General features: G+C 39.9%; 1 protein-coding gene across 2 annotated transcripts in view; it reads left to right on the forward strand.

Annotated features, from left to right (window-relative positions):
• STXBP6 (syntaxin binding protein 6) overlaps positions 1 to 24,670 on the forward strand; it is a 248,495-nt gene that overhangs the window by 160,731 nt on the left and 63,094 nt on the right. For both annotated transcript variants that reach the window (XM_034769311.1, XM_034769312.1), the window contains exon 3: positions 20,802 to 20,932. In XM_034769311.1, the coding sequence (XP_034625202.1) occupies positions 20,802 to 20,932 (131 nt within the window). The remainder of the gene's footprint in view (positions 1 to 20,801; positions 20,933 to 24,670) is intronic.

The raw sequence follows: 24,670 nt of genomic DNA on the forward strand, positions 1-24,670 counted from the left end.
AGCCTCTAAGAATCAAGATCTTGAATAAATTTTTTTATGACAAGTTGTAGAAAATCATATCTAGCTTATGAAAGGGCAGTTGTATATTTGATTGAATGTGAGATTTTGAATCTCTCTCCAAGCATTTGCAATTGTGTGCTAGCAGCATCCAAGGGGCATTGCTAGGAAATAAATTTTGTGCAGTCCTTATTGGTGGCAGCCCATGACACTGTGTGGCTCATCAGACTAACTGCCAAGCTCCTGCAAGTTATTCCTTGTAGGCCGATGGTGCGGTTTGGTTCATCCAAGAAATTATTAGTAACTGAAACTTCATCCTGCAAGTTGGGGAGAACATAAGAACGGCCATACTGGGTCAGACCAAAGGTCTATCTAGCGCAGTATCCTGTTTTCTGACAATGGCCAATGCCAGGTGCCCCAGAGGGGATGAACAGAACAGGTAATCATCAAGTGATCCATCCCCTGTTGCCCATTCCCAGGCTGATCTCTTGACACTCCTTTGGTATGGCAGCTCATGCAATCCTGGACAAGAGTGCTACTGACCTTTTACTATGCATAGATGGTCAACGCTTCCAGAGAGTTTAAAACAACGTTCTTATACAATGGAAGCATTGGTTGGAAAGAGAGTCTAACACACTAAGTAAATTCAGGAGTCCATCACTGCACCTGCCTCCTTGTCCACTTGATCATAGATGCTAGACCAGGGTCAACAAGCCACGCTTTGGCTTGTCTAGAGTTGCCACAACTATGCACCAGATTGACACAGTTTCCTGTGCATGCTGTGACTGTGGGGCAGCATTACAGATAATAACTCATGTGGTAGAAGAGTGCCCTCAACATCTGGAGGGCAGTTTACAATGCCTAGCTTTCCTTGAAACAGAGGCCATCCTCTGGTTACGGAACCAGGACATTGAGCTCGGATGTCTGCATACAAGAAGGAGGTGGCTAAGAAATGAGTTATTTTGGAAAGGCCACACTAATCTATTAAAGGTTAATGACAAAGCTAGTTTTATCAGACTGCTTCAAGTCTTCCATTTCAATATCTGTTTATCTGTGTCAGTTATGTGACTATGCTGAAAAATGGTAAACGAAAAGAATTAGCAATGTCTGGATTTCCCCCCATGATCTTTTAATTGCAGTGCACTTAGTATAATATATATAAAAACAATCTAACATGTGTGAAATAATTTACACCATCTGTGAGTTTGTAATACTGTATCTGATATATTTTCCCCTTCAAGCATTTTAGAAAATTAATAATATGAGTATAATAACAAATGAGTCATATTTGTCAATAATCTGGAAGGACTAGAATATGTATGGAACACAGGATGTCATAAGTTTATTCGAATAGCTCCACAAGGACTAGTTGCCTACCTTTGAGAGTTCATACTGCCTTATTCTGCAAGGTGCTCTAAGGTCCTTGTGAGATTAGGTTCAAAAGTGTCTTTTCAGAACAATTATTAAGGGAAGGAAAATCTGCACAAGAAAAATAGGTCACATTCTGCATCCTGCTTTGTGGCAGTTTTCAAAGAAGCCCAACAGTATGATGCACGCATATTTTAAGAGTTTGAGACATTTCGCATGCTGATTTTCATAATCCGTAACCTCAGGTTTTTTTTTTTTTTTACATTTTTCTTACGTAGATATTTGTTAATAGCATTCTGAGCAAAACCAACTCTTTTGTTATGAAGGCCAGTGAAAACTGCTTTATTCAGCTTTTCCTTTCAGGAAAGTAGCATGCGATTTTGATCTGATGACTAACCATAGTTCTTACTTTGAGGCCTAGCTAAAAAGGAAACAAGATTTGATTTATAACATAGTGGTTTTGATTATATAAGGCATAAGAGGAATGTTACAGTAAACAAGAGAAGAATTCTTGCCCAAAAAGAAAAAAAAAATTAAAAATCACTGTAGATGGAAGAAAAGCCAAGCAAATCTTAGTTTGGGAATATAAATTTATTCTAATCTCATACTTTACCTGGAAGGGTTATGGAAGTGTGAATGAAAGGTTGACATGCCTAGCTTAACAGTACAGATACAGTTGCTGCCAAATCAGACAGAAACCAATGTGGTGGGATGTTTATTATTTGAACTCTTGGGAAGGGATGTGGAGAGAATGTTTAGATTTTGGCAGGTGCAGCTTGTGTCTGTTGTATCTGGAAAGTGCTCTCAATTCTTTTATACAATTTTCCCCCATCAGTTGCAAAATATACTGTGGATGGAAGAAGGGGAAGGAGGTTTTTGGTGACATTAAACCATATTGTACATTCTGCAATTACTCCCAAAATGTCAGAGCCCCCAGAATATTATAGAAAAGCTATTGATAAAAACTATGTTGTGTTTTCTGTTACTTTGCTCAAATATCCTGAGCTAACCCATATTTTTTTAAAAAACAACACCTTGGGGAAGGAGAGGAATCTAGGGTGGGGAAAATAAGCTGCTTGGTTAATGTACATTCTTTTGTTACATAAACAGCTGGCTCTGGATTTTACCCAGTAGGAAGTAGTGAACCTAGCAAGTTGAAAAGCATGAGGAGAAAGCTGGGCAGGGGTGGGGTGGGTTGGGTGGTGCGGGGGAAGGAATCTGTACTTTGTAGTAAACCATCCAAGCCTTTCTACTAAATAAATGTGTTTTAAGACCTATTCAATGAGATCTTGCAGGTTAATAATAAAACCAACCCAGCAAACCAAGAAATGAAGCTATTAGCAAGATTCTATTTTAAGCTACATGTACAGTTGATCTACTGCTATTTATTGAAGACTACTGTAAATATTCAGCTTTACGAGCTGATAAACTCAGGATAATCAAGACTGTAGTAGTGTCCTATATAAATGCTAGGAGGATATTGGTACATGATCTTAGCTCTTTGGAATTCATGTGGTCTACCTGGCCAACTGGCTCATCTGAACAAAAACCTTCCCGGAAACTTCCAGAGCAGTCACTTGCAGTTGATCCAAACCTTGGGGCTGATCATGATTAGGGAAAAGAGCTTCCTGATATAATATTCACAGACTGACTGTCCTGGGGGCAAATGTCAATACCAGAGAGAAGAGACTTTCTATTCCAGAAAATGATCATAAAACTAGAGCCTGCTATCAGGGCAGCCACAGAATATCTGTCCAGTCCTTTATGTCCCTGCTCGGTCTTTTGGCCGTATTCAGAGACTTGTGGGCTCAGTTCCACTCCCATATCATCCAACCTTTCCTCCTAGCAATGTCAGGGGATGACCGGATGATCCTCATGTCAGTTGTACCTGTTGGCTGGACTGGATGAACACACTGAAGGGAGTTTATCTCCACAGTGGATATCTGTTTTCTGGACTGGGGAAGCCACTTTATACTCCAGTCAGTTTCACAGTATTCCTCTCTTGTTTGTGTGGGTCTTTTAAACATAGAAACTGCTTTTACCACAAAACAAAATTGTAATGGAGATTCAGAAGTAAGTGTAGAACTGCAAGTATCTTCTTATGAACTATTTACAAAATGAGTAGATGTCGTCATGTTGACAAACTCCTATAAAAAGAAAAAAAATCTTGCAAAGTAGAAAAATAACCACGTACAAGAGCATTTCCTAAACGAACGGTGGGGCCTATAATGCTCAGCTATGGAACATAGGGAATAAAATTGTTTTGACGCATATAATACCAATTTCACTTTTTTTAACCTCATTAATAGCTCTGTGAGAACAGGAAGCTATAATCCCCAAAATGACTAAGAATCTGCATAGTAGAGCGGCATTCTAAGTACATATAAACATATATACATGATGCTGTAAAGTCAGTGTTTTAAAATACAAAACTACAACAAAATATTAAAATATTAGCACAAATATTAACTAACATTAATATTTATGTTCTTTAGCAATCGAACAATTCATTCAAAGAAATTAATACAAGTAGTTTCATAAAAACTGATTTTAATCACCTCAGCTATTCTGTTTAAACGCAACACAAAATGACCTGCCAAGTTCAATTAAGAATGTGGCTTAGTTTTGTTGGCAGAGTGAAAGTTTGACAATTAAACAAACTTAATTTATTCTTAAGCTGAAATGGAGAGTTCTAGCTGTAAACAGTTACTTAAGGTTTGTACTTCTCATAGCAATAGGAGAATTAAAAAGAGAGGAAAAAAACAATGGATTGCAAAATTGCCTTGTTCTGGTAAATTTATTGCTCTTTGTTTTTCACCACTACCAGAAGGTTAGAACCCAAATACTAAGTCTTTCATTCTGCTTTTTGAATGCTGAAGTGTCTCTTCAAGATCATACCGTAGTCATGAGTCTTCACTGGAGATACAGGATGCTTTAATTTCATGCATCAGGTCTGCAAGTGAGTTCAGGAATTTTTATTCTGTTTCTTTTACATTTAAACTTGTGCCACAATTTATTTACATTTCCCATCATGAGCTGTGTTTAGGAGATATTCATCAGCAGCAGTAGAACAGTTAGCAGAAAGAGTATGTTAATATGTAAACAATCAAGCTAATTATTACATTTTGGGTCTGGAAACCATTTCTCTTTACTTTCATCCCACGTTGTTATTCACAAAATTTTATGAAGAACTGAAAATAGGATTGTAATGAGGCACAGACTCAACACAGTGGTGCCTCCTGCTGGTTGGCTTGGGAATTAGCTCTTTCAGCGATGTACCTTCGCTAGTGGCGTCTCACCCACTGTTATTCTCTCCGTCTCCACTGTCATCACAGTTGGATCCACGTCATTCCTGGACCACGGCGTCTGCTTCTGGACACTGCCCTCCAGCTGTGCCTGCTCTGCTAGCTCCTCCTCCCCCCTCTAGGGGACCAGCAGCTTCTGGTTCTACCACTCGCCTCAGTGGCTCACTAGTCCTCAGTCTAGCCCCTTCCTCCAAGGGCAAACTGCAGTCTGGCTTAGGCAAGTCACTGGCAAGTGGGGGGGGGGGGAAGAGGGGGAGCAGGCCCACCCGCTACTCTGGGCCCTGACCCAGGGACCCTTTAACAGCAGCCACTTACTGCCCTCCTCCAACTCTCCTCTACTGCCTGCTTCCCTGGGCCACTTCCTTATAGCCACAGCACCTTCTCTGCCCTTTTGTGTCAGGGTCCAGTATGGCAGTCATCAGCCTAGGGCTCTCCCAGCCCCTGCTGGCCCTGCCCAGCCCTACTCTATCTTAGGTGCTTCTCTCTCTAAGAGCCAGTTCTTCTCCCTTTGCCCTCCAGGGAGAGACTCCACTCCTCTCTGCCCTGCAGCCTTCTTATAGGGTCCAGCTGTGAGGAGTGGGGGTTCTCACAGCAGAGCAGGGTAAGGCTGGCTCCCAGAGTGATTGGGGTGACCTAGCAGATCATTGGTCCAGACAACACTAGAGGGGAACGTCACAGTGGTACAGCGAGCAAAGGTGTATGTACGGCTTGTTACTCCAAATGAAGTTCACATTTTAAGCACTTATATTTGTCATTTTAAGTGCAGTGGCTAATACCAGTCAGGAGGAGGTCACAGTTTTGTTATTTTCTGTTTGCTTATTTTGGGAAAGGGAAGTAAGAACAAGAAAGCAGGAAAATGAGTGAAAGCAGTAAAGCAATTGCGAAGTTGGAGCTTTTTAGGCTGCAGATTGCAGAAAAGGAGAGGGAGCACCAGAGGTTATTACAACGGAAAGAACTAGAGTTAAAAGAAGGAAGAGAGAAGAAAAAGAGGCAGCCAGAGAGGAGGCTGCACACACAAGGGCTATGGAGGCAGAGGCAGCCAGAAGCAAAGGGGCAGTTCACACCTCATCAGGTCGTGGATGGGACAAAGGACGCTGGCCTAGGCAGCAACAACAGAATCACCTCCTTTCCTTTGATCAGTTTGGAACTGCGATGAGGTAATGCTCACCTGACTCTGAAGGGGGTTCTCACAGCAGAGCAGGGTAAGACTAGCTCCCAGAGTCAAGAATTGGGGTGACCTAGCTGATCACCGGTCCAGACAACACCAGAGGGGAACGTCACAAGGGTTCTTACCCCCTGTCAAAGAGGTGAACCAACTATATTAGTCTGCCATTGGGATCTAATAGATCCATAGCTCTCTCTCTTGGTGCCTGTTGTCCAACTACAGGATTAGGGTATGAATGAACTAGTAGAACATGCCCACCATCTGTTGTCTACAACTAGTGAAGATTTGGCCCCTAGGCACTATCTCACCCCTGCATCAGCCCCACAGGTCACTGTTTCACGAATGATCTGAAACAAATATTTAACAACAAAAAAGTAAGCTGTAAGAGTGCAAGAGTCAGAAAACCAATTACAGTGTAAGAGGTTTTTGTGGCCATTTGCATGGCTTTAAGAAACCCTAAGAGGTTCTTCTCTGTCACAGGAGTTGTGAAAACTCAACTAGTTGAATGTCAAAATGGCCTGGCTTCATCCCATCTAGGAGTCTAATATCTCCCACTGTGAGAATTTCTCATTCTGTTCTGCAGAAAAAAGGTGGTTTGCATTCAAGATTCACTGCTCCTAGAAGCAGGATCTAACTGAAAGAGGGCTATTGACCCACTTGCCCTTAGCGAGCTTCCCTTGCCTTCCCATTCCCACAGATGGATTATATCAAGGATCTGGCGGAAGGCCTCGCCATCTGAGGTGAAATAGACCCTCTTATATGGTGAAAAATGGACTGGATCTACCAATGACAAAGATTACCAGTGCCTCCTAAGAGACAGAAACTTCTTAATAACCCTTTAACACACAACTGTCCAGCTCATGCTCTTGAAGACATCGCTCAGTATTGATGGTCTAACCAACTATTATCTGGCCTCCTAATTTCTCTTCCTTGGGTTAGAATGAAGAAGATACTGTCAGACCATCTCACATCTTTCTTGATCTTATATTCATTTCAATGAGCAGTGGGGACCAATCAAATATCACTGCACATTCTCCTCAATCTGTTATTGAGTTTGACACTAGTAATCAGTGCCTGCTGCTAAGATGTCTAATGGATCTGCAGCAGTGGGCAGAGTCACTTTAGGATAACTGTTTATTCTTTGTATAGAACTCAGGGGCTGTTTTCACTCCAGTGCTCTGAACTCTACATTGCCAAATCAATTTGAGATCATGTTCAAGTTTCTGCTCCTAACTTATGAGGTTAGGAGACTGTGCCCTCAGCAGAGGGCTTGTGACTAGGGAAACTTCCTGAGCCCAGGCCTTTCCACTTCTAGAATCATACTGCAAACAACACTTCACAACACACACAAATTAACTATGTCAAAAATTGCCCTGTAGATACGCTTCCCAAAATATGGTACATGGCCCCTTTGGGCAGTGATAGTGCAGGTTGCCCCCATGCTGCCTTGCTAGTATTATGCAGTTTGAAGGTTTTATTTTCCTGAATTAGGGTGACTCAGCTTTTGAAAGTTTGGAAAACACTGCACCAGGATAGCTGTATAACTGAGAGAAGAAAGAAAAGTTCTTTCTCCCTTTTAGAGGAATAAAGGTGCATCTCTTTTCTGATAGTTCACGTACTAGAAATGATTTAAAAATCTCAAATAAGAATTGAAAGCTTTGTGAAATCCCTGTCAGGGGCATCTTTTCTTCTTACAGACTGTGTTCTTTATAATCTTTACAAGAAAGGATTTGTCATAAGGTCTCTGAAACTTTTGTAGCATTTCAGCATGGTCACTTTTTTCGCACCTTCTCCTTCTGAATATAAAAGTGGACCCAGAAAGTGGTGTGCAATTGAGTGGAAATTGGACAGATGAACAAAAAAGATACTGTACTTGAAGGTCAGAAACCATAGCTCCCTTTAGTAAATGGTAATATTGTGTATATATAATTCATCACATAAGTTTTGAGAACTTGAATGTTAGAATTTCAATTGATATGTTGTCTTTGAAAGTTTGTAATATATATTCCTCAGGGATTGGAACTGGTTGCATTGATATAAAAGTTTGGGGAGAGGGAGTGGAAAAGACAAATTTTGAGTACTGAGTTCCCTTGTATTTAAGGATACAATGCTGCAATTTAACTCTCTCACCCCCATGCATAACATCAGTGATTTAATTTAAGTCTTCAAATCAGATTTAAAAAGCCTATTAGAAAAATATTTTTTTCTCCCCTGCTGCTACCAACATTGCAAGATATAGTTCCCAGATACAGATTGTATCAGGTATTAAACATAATGTTATGAAGCCTGATGTGTTAATTCTGACTATGAACTGAAGATACATATATATCCAGGATACTGCTAACCATTTTTGGACTACGGATTTCACTAGATCATCATCTTCTAGGACACAGAGAAATTCACACGTCTCTTTAAATGATCTTTTTCTTTTTGAGGGGTTGGGAAAGAGAAGGAGGAAAGTAGGGATAAATAAAATTTATTATGTACTTGTGCTACACACAGGGCCGGCTCTGGCTTTTTGGCCGCCCCAAGCGAAAACAAAAAACAGGGCAGCCAGAATGGCAAAGCAAAAAAAAAAAAAAAAAAAAGTGGCCTCCTACAAGCTGCTGCCCCGAGCACCAGCTTGCTCGGCTGGTGCCTGGAGTCGGCCCTGGCTACACAATGGAAGTCATACTATACATGGTGGAACCTGAAAGCCTATAGGAGTGTTGTCTTCATAGTTTATTTAATGATATTTGTAAGGAGCAGCACTCTTACAATTAAGAAAGAATTATAGAGGCATACTATGATATGAAATAAAAGTTATCAGCCTGACTATTGTCAATCTGTTTCCAGTGTGTGATTTTTTTTTTTATACTGAGCCATAAAAATCCCCTGTTGTTAAAATGAAAGGAAATTTACTTGTATATTTTACAAATGTTCTCACTCCCTCAAATATCAGTATTAAATGTTCACTTTTGATGCTTTGTATACTCATAAATCAAAGAATAGTCAACCCTAATTAATTTCATTTTGTGAGGGGAAATTAAGGTGTCCAACTGAAAAAAAAATCCACATTAAGAAAGTACACTTTGATTTTCATAATTATTAAACATACTTTAAATACTGTATATATCTACACAGTGGATTTCAGTAGATAAGGTTTGAAGGAGCTGTTAAGTTTTCACATGAACTCTCATACACTAACTATTCATTGCCTGTGTCTCTTATTTCCCTAGACAACATTCCATAAATGAGCTTTTACAAGGAATTAAGGTTAGCTAGGCGTGACACTACCCCGACTAAAAACCTTAAAAGCAAAGAAATGCCAAGTTAGGGGTATTCTTTTAACCACACTCTTAACACCCATGCAGTACATTTCCATGGACAGTGACAAATTTCCCATCTTCAGTCACTTTTAACATAATTTTCATAAAACAAATATAAAGTCTGTTTTATTTCTTGTAATGGCATTATTCTACCCCCATTGTTTTCAGTCTAGGTATTTTCAAAAAATCTTCTAGATTTAAAAAAATAATAATAATCTAAGCAGTGTGGGCAACTTTTCCTGTATTCACTGTTAAAGCTAAAATTCTTTTTTGTTAAAATATAAACAATTGTAGCAATCACTTTCTTTATAACTTCTCCAAGACTTTATACACTAATTCCTTGAATCAGTAGTTATTTGATGCATTCAGCACTTTATAAATACATAGAATTTCCAGTTGTATTGCGATGAGGCAATCAAGCCATTTGTCATAGAATTTCTGATTAGCTAGAGGATTTAAGAGTTTCACACTGCCTGCTATTAATCTTCAGCAGTCAGTACATTTGAACTTTTCATACAGTGTATTTTGAACAAAAAAGAAAATGAAGATGTTATTCCTAAGTAAAGACTTGCAGAGCTAAATGCATCAATCCTAAATCAAGATCTCAAAAGCAGATTTAAAAAAAAAACCTCCACCACAGCAACCTGTATTTCAAAATTGGTCCAGTTTAAAAAATGTTTGGTCCACCAGAGCCAGGATTTAATGAAGCCCATTTCTCTCTTTTCTAAGGCTGCTGGGGTGGGGGTGGGGGGGTAATCTGAGATAGATATATTCATGGAGTAGTACTTTTGCATTATTTTGTAGTTCCCATTTGGGAAATAGGTGCTTATATTTACTGCCACAGTTACAGGGCTAGTTGCACTATTCACTCGCCTCAGATCTTAGTACACCCCTTCAGGTATGAGGCCTTTTGCCTTTATCTCCATGGGGTGGAATCCTGCTATTCTCCCTAGACGGGGTGCAACGTTACAATGTGTGCCAGCCATGCTTACCCAGCAGATTCCATTGCGTTCTTCCCTTCAGGAGCTTGTGAATAGAGTCTTCCTTAAAACAAAGTATTATTTAATCTTAACAGTTGGAACAAGACAAGGCATAAGAGGTTTATAAAACACTAAACAGTCTATATGTGTGTCTATCTTACCTAGAGACGTAGGCAGATATATTTTACCCTGACATCTGGGGTCTGGGTGTCAGTCTGTTCCCCAGTAGTGTCTCTGCTCCTGTCTTTGAGGGCTTGCCTTTTTATCCAATCAAAGTCCTTTGTCATCCCCTGTGTCTCCGGAGTCTTGTTATACTGGTTTGGGTGGCTCAGCAGGGTGTCAGAGGTGGACTTTAAAAGTGATAGCACTGTATTGTCCCTGAAGTGATTATAAAGAAGTGAATACCAGGATCGTAGTCGTGTTCTCTTCCCCCCGCCCCCCTCCTGACCTCCATCCCCAACCCCAGATTTCTGGGTGCATCTCCTGACAAACCTGTTAGTGAATTAACTCAATTTGTGCATACAGTAAACAACACAATACCTCAAGCAGGCTGTATTATTCATAAATTATTACAAATAGCTTCAAATCAGGCAGTTACAGTTTAGAAAACAGAAGAAAGAAATAAAATTGATTGATCTAAATGACACATGGGTCAAAACTGGAGCCTCATATCTGCACTACTTTAATTTTTTGTGTGGCGAGGTTTGCATTTGCTGCTTCAGATCCAGAATTAGAAGAGGTTTCTGTTTCAGTTTGTGCCAAATGATCATAACAATTTACAAGACTTTGGCACAATATGAAGAAGCTAGATCTGATCTGTATATTTCTACCTCTGTCTCTGATCTGATTTTGAAACAATATTTTTCTTGGATGCATGTCTCTTAAACCTATGCAACCTTCTTACATTTGATACCATGGCGTATTTTTCATCATGTGACTGATGCAGAAATTTAGACTAATGCCAAGAAGCTAGCACAAACCTTAACTATGGAATGACTGTCATCTTTCCATAATACATTTCTGCTATTTTCTGATGTATATTAACCTAGTTCAGAGTTCCAGAGCATGCCACCATGCCTTGAGGTTACCCTCAGCCCAAACTTTTCATGCCATAACATAGAATGCTGATGTTTAAACTATTCAAATCTCCATTTCATTCTGATTGTACCAGAAAGCATTGGACACGTTTAAAAAAATAAAGACAAAATGAGTTAATATATTTCTTTGTATCTGTCTGAGCAAGGAACAGAAACAAAACAATATTGTGTACTGAATGGGTCTGCAATGTATTTATGGATTCTAAATTAATAAAACATTGTCCAGAAGATTAATACTTACTTCAGTCAGTTTGTCTTTATAGGTTTAATTCAAGGTGCAAAGTTATGTTACCATACAGAAACTGAAATTGACACACAGTTAATCCTGTTTTCCTATAGATTATTAAATTTGTATAATTTATCAAATTTCCTATAGATTATTAAATTAAACTATCATGGAAGGCCCTAGCTGAAGTGGATGGATAATTTGTTAGTCAAGATTTAGCTTGGAAGGTGTAACTGTCCCTGCAATCTTGATCCAATGATTAAAAAAAAAAAAAAAAAAAGAGACTTATACGATGCTGGCAAAGTTCATACCCACTGTGTAGCTTGTGTGAAAGTGCTACTAGTGTCCCTAGTCTCTGTATGGTGTTCTTAGCCTCGGTTTGCCAGAAGCTGGGAATGGGCAACAGGGGATGATCACTTGTTCATTCCCTCTGGGGCACCTGGCATTGGCCACTGTTGGAAGACAGGATACTGGGCTAGATGGCCCTTTGGTCTGACCAAGTACGGCCATTCTTATGTTTTTGTGCTCTAATTTGAAAAGCAATGTAATGAGTAGGTAATCAGTATGTTACTCCAATCTGCCAATACATTTGTGTAATGTCTGTCATGCCACTGTCAAGCCGTCGTGGACTAAAGGAAGTTTTCAAGTTGTTTTTAAATATGTTTGGTGAGGGACGGGAAGATTGGTTTTGGCCATTCTGGAAGTTCTAGCTTAGTGTTTGTCTTAACTAATAACACATGCAAGGAGAAATAATAACTAGATCTGTTCAACCACATGTGACTCTTCAAGGTTAATAGGACCCAAAGAGAGAACAGCTAGTATTTCAAGAGTATCATGCCAAATAAGATAAAATTGAATTCCTAGGAAGTAAAGGATTTTTAAACAAAGAGTAACTAACATTAACGAGCTGTATCTTCGAACACTCATGTCTCCACAACATAGCCTACTACAAAAAGTGGTGTAATGAGGTCGATTAAAGAGACCAACCAACATGAGATGGGGGGTGGGTGGGAGAGGGGATTTTTGATGTTTTTTTTCTTTCACCACCACTTATATATCTTGTTTCCTACTAGCAAGACCTGCCCAAATATCAATTTTTGGAACCTGTCTTTTTGATTACCCCACATTTAATGAGCATTGTGGCAGATGTATGTTACCAATCTGCCTGTGGCGTCAGGTGATCAGGGTGAGGCCGCAGAATCTTTAGGGGAGGAGATGAAGAGCACACTAAGTATCTAAATTGTAAAGCTTTATTAATAAAATAATAAAATAACAGCGGAGAGTGCTTGGGGGGGGGCTTCCCCACATCACTCAGAGGAAGGAAAAAAGCCTTAGTGCCCCAAGCCCTAACCCACTTTCATACTCACACCCGCACTACCCGCAGCTGACCAAGCCTGGGGTGTAACGTAAGAAGAAGAGTGGGGGAAGGGTGGACGGGAGTTCTTGTCCCATTCACAGGTCGTCCAGGGTTCGCTGTGATCTCTGACTTGCTTTGGCTCTCGGGAGGATGGGGGGGGGGGTTAAGTCCTGGGTTCTTTTGGGGGTGTTTTCGTTTTAGGGCCCTCCGTTCCTGGTGCTCTTTGTACTAGTCCAAACTGGCTCACTGTGGCCTCCACAGCGTTCCCAAAACACACCAGCTCCAAAGACTTTGTTTTCCCCCCGTTGGTCTTCGCTGTCTCATTCACTGTCACTGTTCTCACTGCAATCTCTGCAGCCCTGCTCCACTTAGTTCTCCTCTTCTCACAGCTGGGCAGCTGCAGACTTTTTCTCGAGCCCATGACCTTGGATTGGAGTCCACGTCATATCTTCGGGCTGAGCTGAGGCATTGAGTTAACCTGTTCTCTGCTTTCTTCCTTCCTCCTCCTTTGGCCTCTCGCAGCCTGCAAAGAAAGCTTTCACTCCTCACTCACACCTTTGACCCTCCCCAAATGCTTTGCGATGCTTACGACAGCGTTAGCAAATGCAGTGCTAATCTGCTTTCCCAGGGGACCCCCTGAGGGAGGGGGCCGCGGGGGTGTGACAGCATGAATCCATCAATCCACAACCTTATGAATGGAATGATCTGAATGCTATGCTAAATTCCTATAGAAACGTTCCCCTGACTCTAGGACTGTCCGAAGTCTGAGACTTGTAAGTATCCTATGGAGGTTTGCCTTGTCCCCTTTCTTCTGCATAGGCTCAGTTTGCGGAAGTTGTTTCATATTGATGAACTTCAAATGACTCTTGTTTGTCAATAGCATGTGTTACTGACCTAGGAACACACTTGTTTCTCATCAGAGCTGGAAACCCCATTTAGGGTAGTAGTAGATAGTCTTGAAAGAATATTAAGGAAACACATCAAATAATCTCCCTTTTCAATACAGTAGTGTATCACCTGCAACATCAGCACTTCATAATGGATGTTTAGTATCACTACTTCTGTCCTGAACTAATCCTCTCCAAGGATTTCATTTTTTCTAATATTATTCAGTATTGGAGCTGAATGAACAGCATCAACAAGATTCCAGTATTATGCCAGCTATCTTTTTTGTTGATTCAGGCAATACGTTTTGTTGTTTTTTTTAAATGAATATAAATCAAAGTAGTCTGTCATCAGATTCTAAAACAATCTAATGTTTTTTATGGAACATTGTTTTACAGTTGATATACTATGACGGCTTTTGGCTCATATTGCGAATGAGGATTTAGAATATTAGTGTTCATGTACTAAGGCTCTGAGCTATGAAAGTAGAAGTGCTGCTCTTCAAAAGTGGACCATAGGGCTTAAATATAATGCTGAATCTGGGCCTTACTGTACCTTAAGGAAAAGTGATGTCTGTGTGTGTGTATTTTAGAGATAAGGTAGGTGAGGTAATATCTTTTTATTGGACCAACTTCTATTGGTGAGAGAGACTAGGTTTCCAGCTACACAGAGTTCTTCAGGTCTGGGAAACTTACTCATTGTCACAGCTAAATACAAGATTGGACAGATAAGTTTAATAGAATATGCACTAATTACTTATAAGGGACCATTCAAGGTGAAGTGGTCCGTTAACACCCCTGTTGTCATAAGAAAAAAAGGTAAGTTAATAGGTTACAGATTGTTATAATAAGACACAAATCCTGTCTATTTGTTAAGACCATGATTTTTAGTGTCTAGCAATGAATGTTAAGCTCTCTGGCTCATGAACGTGTTGTGCAGGTTTCCTTTAAGGATGAGGACTGGTTTCCCTTAAGGATAAGGATAGGTCAGATAGAGAGTGATCACTTTGTGAAAAGTGTACACCCATAGGTGACATGGTGTTTTTGTCTCTTATCATTGTCCTGTGTGAGTTCATTCCAAATTGTTGTAGTGATTGTCTGGCTTCCCCCCACCTCATTGTTATTGGGGCATTTAGTGCACTGGATGAGGTACACCATATGTTGTGTTAGGCAAGTGTAGGTAGGACCCATAGATCTTGAAAAGTGTGTTAGCAGTGTAAAGGTGTCTGCAGGTTTTGCATCTTTTGTTCTGGCAGGGTGCCACTTTTGAGTTGGTGTGCCCTAGTCCAGGGGAGTTTGCTTCTGATAATGAGCTTAGTGACGTTGGGGGCTTGTTTGAAGGCCAGAAGAGGGGGTTCAGGAAAGATTTCTTTCAGGATGAATATGGGTTGTAGTTGTTTGATGATAGCCCTTATGGATTCCAGTGTAGTGTGGTAGGTAGCAACTAGAGGTGTGTGATCAGAGGGGGGTTTATTTCTGTACTGAAGCAGGGTTTCTCGGGGTATTTGGGTGGCCCATTCCATGATGCCATCTACTTCTTTGGTGGAGCATCCTTGTTTGGGGAAGGTGGTTTTGAGTAGTGTTAACGTGTGTATCCTGTATGTTCTCCTCGGAGCATATCCTGTGGTATCTGAGTGCTTGGCTGTAGATAACAGATTTCTTGGTGTGTTTGGGGTGGTTACTGGATCTATGAAGATGTGTGATGATCCATAGGTTTCTTGTATGTAGTTGTCTGTAAGGTGCCATTGCTGAAGCTGATCATGGTGTTCAGGAAGTTGATGCTAGTGTGGAAGTGTTCCAGAGGGAATTTAATGGATGGGTGGTGGTTGTTGCTGTCGTGGAAGTCTATGAGAGAGTTTAAGTTGCCTATCCAGAGGATGAAAATATCATCAGTGTATCTCAGGTATAACATTGGTTTTGTAAGAACATAAGAATAGCCATATTGGATCAGACCAAAAGTCCATCTAGCCCAGTATTCTATCTTCCGACACTGGCCAGTGCTAGATGCTTCAGAGGAAATGAACAGAATAAGCAATCATCCAGTGATCCATCTCCTGTCATCCGCTCCCAGTTTCTGGCAAACAGAGACTAGCAACACTCAGAGCATGCGGTTGCACCCCTGACCACCTTGTCTAATAGCCATTGATGGTGCATTTGTCCAGAAATCCTTCCTCAAACTGTCCCAGGAAGAAGTTGAAATATTGGGGAGCTATGCTAATATCCCTGGCTGTTCCCATGGTGTGGACAAAGTGATTGTTGTTGAATGTAAAATTCTTATTGGTGAGAATGAAATGGATGGATGAGTTTGGTGATGTGTTTTGGGTGGATATCTGAGGGTTGTCCATTGTCTTGTAAATATTTGAAGCAGGTGGCTATGTTGTCATTGTGAGGGATGTTGGTGTATTAGGTAGTGACATTCGCGGTGGGAAGAATGGTGTTCAGCGGTAGATTGTTAATGTTGCAGAGTTTGTGGAGGAAACCAGTTTTGTCTTAGAAGAAGTTGGCCCTTTGTGTGGTGAGCGGTTTGAGAATGGTTTCTGTGGGTCCTGATATTACTTCAGTAAGAGTACTGTGGCTAGATATGATGTGTCTGCCTGTGTTCCCTGGTCTGTAGGCCTTGGGAAGCATGTAGGTGGTGGGGTTTTGGCCTGTCCTTATTCTCCCAGAAATGGATTTTCTGTTACTGTATTGAATCTCTCCTGTAACTGGGAAACACTAGGGAGTGTATGTGTGTGTGTGTGTGTGTGTGTGTGTGTGTGTGTAAATCTGAGATAATGTCAAAAGAATAGAACTTTTCATATGGTAATGGTGCATTTGAATAACAAATGAAGATCAGCAAAACCATGTCTTTTTATAACCAGATACATTGATTTGTGACAATGTTAAGTAAAGGTAAATGACTTTATTTTTTCCCCCTAACAACTAATGAATGTAGATGCAATCCCTTTATCTGATGGGTGTTGAGGCAGTGGAAGACAGGGTTTGTTATCTTTTGTTTTTTGTTTTAAGTATTATGTATTCGTAGAAACTGCCTGACCAAAGCTTTGCTTCTTTAAAAAACTTTTTGGTATTGTTCGGTTATTCACTTCTTGGCTCTCCGAGCTCTGGTCAAGTGTAGGTAGTCTCTTGGTCCATCCAAGGCCATGATCAAGTGTCTTGATGTTTTTGGTCTCGAGATGAAAACCTTGTCTTTGCTTCTGGGACCTTGAAGTGAAAAAATTCTCTATGTTTATAGAAGATCTGATTTAAAATGTATACGTCTGCAATTTCACATGTTGCTTTGTGTACTGTTTCAAAAAGGGAGAGATTTAAATGTCAACACCTCAAAGCAAAAAACACAGCAAGTCTCCCTAAACTTTACAGTCTCCATTTCAGGCACCCTTGGGGGTAAAAGGATTTTAGAAATATAGTTAATCCAGAGGACAAGGGGAAAACAGTAATAACACAGTGTTATTAAATAACCAAATTGTCCAGCACAGTGAATTACAACATAGCATTGTCAGAAATGCAGGGATATAATAATGTACTTTCAAGTGCATGGAGAGAACATAAGGCAACAGAAAACTGAAGTAGGAGACTGGAATAAGATATAAAAAAGTATTCATATAGTTATTTAAAAACTGTAAGATGGTTCCTAAACTACTTATTGAGAGGTCAAAAATATATATGATTTACATCAACAAAAAAGGCATCTCCTTTCTGTGTTTAGGGAGTGAGTCTAATACAGGAAGCCTTTTTTCCTGTTGTTGGAAGTTAGCTTTAATCTTTTAAGCACATTTCAAAACACTGGGGATAGTGTGTTTATTTAAGTTGTATGGTTTTCTATATTTTTAAAGTGTAATGGCATGTTCCCAACACTCTATACTAACTATATTCCAAAAACATTAAATTGTTTGATATAATTGAGATTGCTTTTTATTTACATGATCTCTGTTTTATTCTGAAGTACATGGAACCTATTTATTTGAACAAGTGAAAGAATTTAAGGAGTTCTGTGCTAGAATCAATATACTTTTATCAAACTGTATTTTGTCTGTGGTTCAATTATTTCCTTTTTTTTTAGTGCAAAATTCAATTAAGTTTATGAAATATCCAGTGAAATAACATTGACAGTACTGTCATTATTATGTATAGTTTACTATGTGTATTGACTATATACTGCAAATAAGTAACTAAACTTTTTAAATGTTGAGGATATTAAATAAGTGTAGGCTGTTATGTTAGGGACTAGTGGCAGACTTTGTGGTGCTGTGAATCAATCACTGATATGAAAGTCCAAAGTAATGTTAAAGGACAAGTGAAGGTGGGCAAACAGCATGTGGCTATTGGAAGAATTTACAATCTAGCTGCTTCACTGTTACAAAAATACAAGAGGAGGAAGAAATGAATGAGTGGATAGGCCAAGGCATGGGAAACAAGCCAGCGAAAGGGTGCAGGAATAAGAATATTTAACTGGTAACAAGGACACAGACATAACTTTTGGTTCTGTTTTCAGAAGCATTTAGCAGCGTAGAGGCTTATAAGGAACTTCGTAATGCCTCCGGACCTGAGAAGTATAGTGCTTGTTTTATCAATAAGGAATATGTATCCTGACATGGCATCAGAGAGGAAACAATGATTTTTGTCACATTGTATATATATCAAAAGAGGCTCGCTGTAATTTCCACTAGGAGTTCACTCAGGAAAAGTCACCAGAAGACCAGCCAGTAATGCAATGAATTAGAGACAATTTTACAGACGTTCACTGGCATATTCTGTGTATCAGTATGAAAGCCAGAGCCTAAAGCAGGTGAAGATCCTGGATGGAAATATAGCCCATGGCACAGGATTAAAAACTAAAGAACAATGTGTAAATGTTGTGAACACAATTAATAAAAATAATGCTAATCAAATACTCATATTTCCCTTTCTAGAGTGCTAAATTTTGTCCAATTTAGTGGTTAAAATTGAAGACTGGAAATAGGTTAAGTATATGGCAAGATTTTGGCTTGCTGTCCATCTCCTGTTTGATATTTACGCTTAGAGACTCAAGGAAGTAAATTTATCACTGTGGTGTGTCAGAACGCTGTAACAAGGATACTCTGGAATAGAAGGTATCAGAGGAGTAGCCGTGTTAGTCTGGATCTGTAAAAAGCAACAAAGAGTCCTGTGGCACCTTAAAGACTAACAGATGTATTGGAACATAAGCTTTCATGGGTGAATGCCCACTTCATCAGACGCATGAGTCTGACGAAGTGGGCATTCACCCACGAAAGCTTATCTCCAATGCGTGTTAGTCTTTAAGGTGCCACAGGACTCTTTGTTGCTTTTTTCTGGAATAAAAGTAACTTTGTCCCCATCCCTTTGGAGATTTTGAATATTTCCATTACAGTAACTAATGATATGCTAGAGCGAGAGAGGCGCTTACAAGAGTATGTGGTGTTGAACAATGCAATTTCATATCTGTTATTAAGGTTTAGGCCATTTTTGTTTGGAACAATCTTTTTATGTTTTGGACTCTTGGTGGGTGGAAAAGAAAGATTTCTGCTTCTTCCCATCTCTGCCTTCCATGAATGCCTCCCCGTTGCCCACTTTCCTATCCCAGTGCTTATTAGAAGTGCTGAGATTCACCAGTTGAAGCCCCCTAACCAGGGAAAGCTGACACTGATTGGCAGGTACCAAGGGCATCTGGACTTCGATGCCCAGCATCCCTTAACTACTATAGGGAACCAGAAAATAAAAAACTTGCGTACATGAAACTATAGCATATGATATTTTTAATACAAAACTATGACTGTTATCCTGTAACGTATTTTTAAAAAGCATGTTTAAGGCTTTGAAAGTACTTGTGTGTTCGGACTCATCACTTGTGATAAGATACTGCTTTAACAGACTCCTGGTGCTGTGCAGCGTTCCCATTTTCACAATATTTGGTGTCTGTCTTTAAGTGCCAGCTCTAGGAGTCATGTTATTTCATGAGAAGCTCAGCTTTCACTTTTTTAAAAGTCTGTTTCTAGCTCTTATGGTTCTGTAGAAAAGCATGCAAATATGAAGCAAATGTGCCTTAAAGTCTTCAAAACCAGAAGGCAAATACAGTACAAGGAACCTAACATTTCTTTCTGTCTGTCTTTCTAATCTGATGGTTTTTAAGTCTATCTCATAATTTTTCAAGGCCTGACTTGGTGATTTTTGAATGCCTGGGATGTATGCTCCAAAGGACCAACGTATCATCTAAAGCTTGTATTGTTGTAATATGAATGCAAATTTTATCATCTTGAATTGCAAAAGGAGTTTTTTATCATTTAACATATTCAAAGTTCAGTACAGAGGGCCAAATCCTGCTGGCTTTACTAATGTGCAAAATCCATCAGTGAATAAGGCAGGTAGTGTTTAAGCTCCATCTTTTAGTTTACTAATGGTAGATCATTAGTATATCTTAACAGTAGATTAGCTAATGTATAGGAAAACTGTGAGGCAGTAATTAATTAATAACTTTAAAATGTTGTAATTGTAGTAAATAATTGTAAATGAATGTACATTAAAGGTTACTTACAACAAAGGGAATAGTTTTTTAATCAAATATACAAGTCATCTTTATTTTTTTAAAAGAAGAAAACTTACATTCTCCATCCTCTGCAATTTCTATGCCACAGGTGAAGCACATTCACTCAGAACAACTCACTTACATTTTCTCCTGGTCTTGGCACAGGCATGGTGATCCAAGTTTTCCATGTCATTCTGCTGTGTGCTTTTCTAGGTTGTCTCTGTGTTTCCTGGCATTCTGCACACTCCCTTTCTTTTTTCTCAAAATTTATTTTTCATTTCTTGTTTTATTTGTAAGGCATCCATTGCTTTGTTATTAATGTGCTAGGTCACTGTTATTTTGTGTGCTTGCCCAAAAATGATAATTTCTGATTGATATTTTGATATATAGTACTTTTCATCAAAGGTTGGGGTTATCCTTTTCCTCTCTTATACTTGAGGCTGTGGAAAGTAGTGTCTTCCTGACAGGTAGTGTTGAGTTGTTTTATCATAAGTTCTGTAAATAACACTTCTTTACTAATACTATTCATACATAAATGTGTTTGTATGTGTGTCTGTATTTATACTTTTTTGCTTTCTTTTATGTGTTCAGTGACGAACAAGAAACCCTCCCAGGCATCTATTACCAAAGTCAAACAGTTTGAAGGTTCCACGTCATTTGTCAGGAGATCACAGTGGATGCTTGAGCAGCTTCGCCAGGTTAATGGTATAGACTCTAATCGGGTGAGTTCATTGTACACGTCTAGAGAAAGTAACTTTGTTAGGATTTTTGCTTTTATTGTTGAGGATCAAGGCCATTCTACTGCTATCCGAATTGCAGGTGGAAGGGGCCCTATCATGACCGTTACCCCTTCTTCCTGGGGTCTTCCTCATAAAAAAATCTTGGACAGTTTCCAACTTTGCATGCTGATGTATAAGCAAGTATTCTCAAGTGCCCAGGTTTAAGTGCTAACTCTTGACTATCCTGTGGAGCAGTACATGTTTTCTCCCAATTTTAAGATGAAGATTGAGCAGAATAAGCTCACTCCTGTTATGTTCCTTCACTCCTACACTTCTGGTCCTGCCTTTCTCCTCTTCTCTCTTCTGCTTCTGTCTCCTTCCCCTCTTTTGAAAGGGAAGAAGAGCCCCTTTGTTCTCTTACCGCCATGAAGAATAAGTTTCTAAGCCTACCCTTGTTGGCCTTCAGTTCATCATGGAGCTGCATCCAATATAAAACTTGGAAATCTATCCCTAGATGCTTTCTCGAATAAGATGGATCAATACCTGTGGACAGGCAAAGATGGGAGAGAGCATGGAAGGAGGGTTCCTGGAACTGGCTCTGCCTACAAACGCATATGTTCCTTGCAGAGGTCACAAACCTTACTCTCTTTCCTGGTGCAATGCTTCCCTACAGGCTCCCCCTTAATCCAACAAACTGGCAATCTCTGTAGACTGTCCATTGCCCCTGTAGCAGTGCCTTAGTGGGTCACAACTGAGGATGCCAAATTCAGGATGAACTGCTGAAAAATAGGGCAAACACAACCCAAAACTGGTGGTGGTGATTTTATAACATATACCAAACCAGCCACAAAAGTAAACTTCTGTTTCACCACACTGGCTAACAAGAAAACATAAAGGCAGTTTCCTCAGGCATTCCAGTTCTTATATCACCACCAAAAACACTTGATTCAGAGATGAGTGGTTCTTTACAATCTCATCAAATAATAGGTTCTTCTGATCCCAAAGGACCAGCCACACACTCAGGTAATATATATCTTAGATCTTACCCAAAAATTATGCTGATGCCAATCCTTTAGTATCAAAAATCTAAAGGTTTATCTATAAGAAAAAAGAAAGAAGGGTGAGAGTTAAAATTGGTTAAAGGAATCTATTACATACAGTAATGGCAAAGTTCTTGGTTCATGCTTGTAGCAGTGATGGAATAAAGAGCTGGCTTAAGTCAAGTCTCTGGAGTACATACATAGCCTGGATGGGTCATTCAGTCCTTTGTTCAGAGCTTCAGTTTGTAGCACAGTTCCTCCAGACTAAGAAGCAAGATTGAAGACAAAATTGAGGTGTTTTCAGGGCCTTTTATAGCTTTTGCCATGTGGAGGGCATCCCATTGTTCTTACTATGGAAAATTACAGCAATAAGACGGAGTTGGAGTCACATAGGCAAGTCACATATCCATGCATTTCACCTAGTCACAGCAGGAAATTCCATTAAGTGTAGATAGGCTTCTCCCATGGTCCATTGCGGTTAAACGTTCTTTCGATGGGCCACTCAATTTGAATAGTCCCTCCAAGATGTGCTGGGCATTACCTTGTGGGAGTTACCTCAGGAGCAAACATTTTAATTCCTACTATAGGGCCAATACTTCAAATACAAAAATGATGCATGCATACATATAGCATAATCATAACCAGCAAATCATAGCCTTTTCATAGACACCTCACTTGACAACCTTTGTACAAGATTTGCTGCAAATATATAACAGTGGTTGCAACAATGAGCTATATCGTCATTATCTGGGTTTTTCTTCTTTCAGAATTTCTAACATATATCTGTGTTAAGTGCACCAAACAGATTTGCAAAGTACAAGCTAGTTAAAGATAAAACCTTTTTAAGCACCAGCTAGAAATTAATGTGTGCAGCCTTAGGAGTTGGAGATTTAAATCACATCTTGTGGTCATAAACATTATGTAGTATAAAGTACACAAATACATTATACAATGAAACATGCTTATTGAGTATGGCTGAGATCCTAGATTGTCTAAAGTCACATTCTGATTGGTCATATCTTTTTTAATGATGATGTACTAGTGTACCAACTCCTCTCAGTGCACATCTGAGACCTCATTACTGAAAAATGAAATTTTAAAAAAAATCCATACACCTATTCTAATTGTGTGGAGGGGGAAAAGATAAAGGAGGCTCCTGTGTCATTGTAGGGGTGATGTATGGAGAGACAATAAGGGGGAAGGAGAGGGAAAAGTCAGTTTGAAACAGACCACCCCTGCCCAAAAGTGCTAAGCTGTCCTGTCAGCAGCAGTTTGGAAACCACTCGGAACCTTGCTGTTAAATATATTCTGACTAGAATGGAAAATACAATACCATTTTCTCTTTTCCGTCTACCAGGAACTATTTTTCTTAATGGAAGAATACAGTGCAATAAACTTCTCTATTTAATTTTCAATCAGACATACTCTAATAGTAAGACATGCCAGGGCGTGCATTAGTAAATTACTGGAGCGCTTTGTAGGCAAAAGACTAAACATATCTGAAGCCTGTTCCAATGGCCTACTAATGCATGTCCTGTTGTGGCTCATTGCTGTACATCAGTGCATATATCATATCATGTCATTGATATGGATGGATTGTCCTAGATTGCCGGGTGAAGGAAGCAAACCACATGATCAGAGTCTAGTATCGGGGGTAGCCGTGTTAGTCTGTATCTACAAAAACAACAAGGAGTCTGGTGGCACCTTAAAGACTAACAGATTTATTTGGGCATAAGCTTTCGTGGGTAAAAACCTCACTTCTTCGGATGTATAGAGTGAAAGTTACAGATGCAAGCATTATATACTGACACATGGAGACCAGGGAGTTACTTCGCAAGTGGGGAACCAGTGTTGACAGGGCCAATTCAATCAGGGTGGATGTAGTCCACTCCCAATAATGGATGAGGAGGTGTCAATTCCAGGAGAGGAAAAGCTGCTTCTGTAATGAGCCAGCCACTCCCAGTCCCCAGTCCCCCAAATGAATTTTAGTTCTGCTGTTTCTCTTTTAAGTCTGTTTCTGAAGTTTTTTTGTTCAATGATAGTGACTTTTAAATCTGTAATAGAATGACCAGGGAGATTGAAGTGTTCACTTACTGGATTATGTGTGTTACCATTCCTGATGTCCGATTTGTGTCCATTTATTCTTTTACATAGGGACTGTCCAGTTTGGCCAATGTACATGGCAGAGGGGCATTGCTTGCTGGCACATGATGGCATATATAACATTCGTAGACGTGCAGGTAAATGAGCCCTTGATGGTGTGGCTGATGTGGTTGGGTCCTCTGATGGTGTCGCTATAGAGTAGATATGGGGACAGAGTAGTCAACGAGGTTTGCTACAGGGATTGGTTCCTGGGTTGGTGTTTCTGTGGTGTGGTGTGTAGTTGCTGGTGAGTATTTGCTTCAGGTTGGGGGGGTTGTCTGTAAGCGAGGACTGGCCTTCCTTCCAAGGTCTGTGACAGTGAAGGATCATTTTCTAGGATAGGTTGTAGGTCGGGGCTAATGCGCTGGAGAGGTTTTAGCTGGGGGCTGTATGTGATGGCCAGTGGTGTTCTGTTATTGTCCTTGTTGGGCCTGTCCTGTAGTAGGTGATTTCTGGGTACCCGTCTTGCTCTGTCAATCTGTTTCCTCACTTCCCCAGGTGGGTATTGTAGTTTTACGAATGCTTGATAAAGATCATGTAGGTGTTTGTCTCTGTCTGA

The sequence above is a fragment of the Trachemys scripta genome, chromosome 4 (assembly GCF_013100865.1).
Source record: "Trachemys scripta elegans isolate TJP31775 chromosome 4, CAS_Tse_1.0, whole genome shotgun sequence".
Lineage (NCBI taxonomy): Eukaryota > Metazoa > Chordata > Testudines > Emydidae > Trachemys > Trachemys scripta.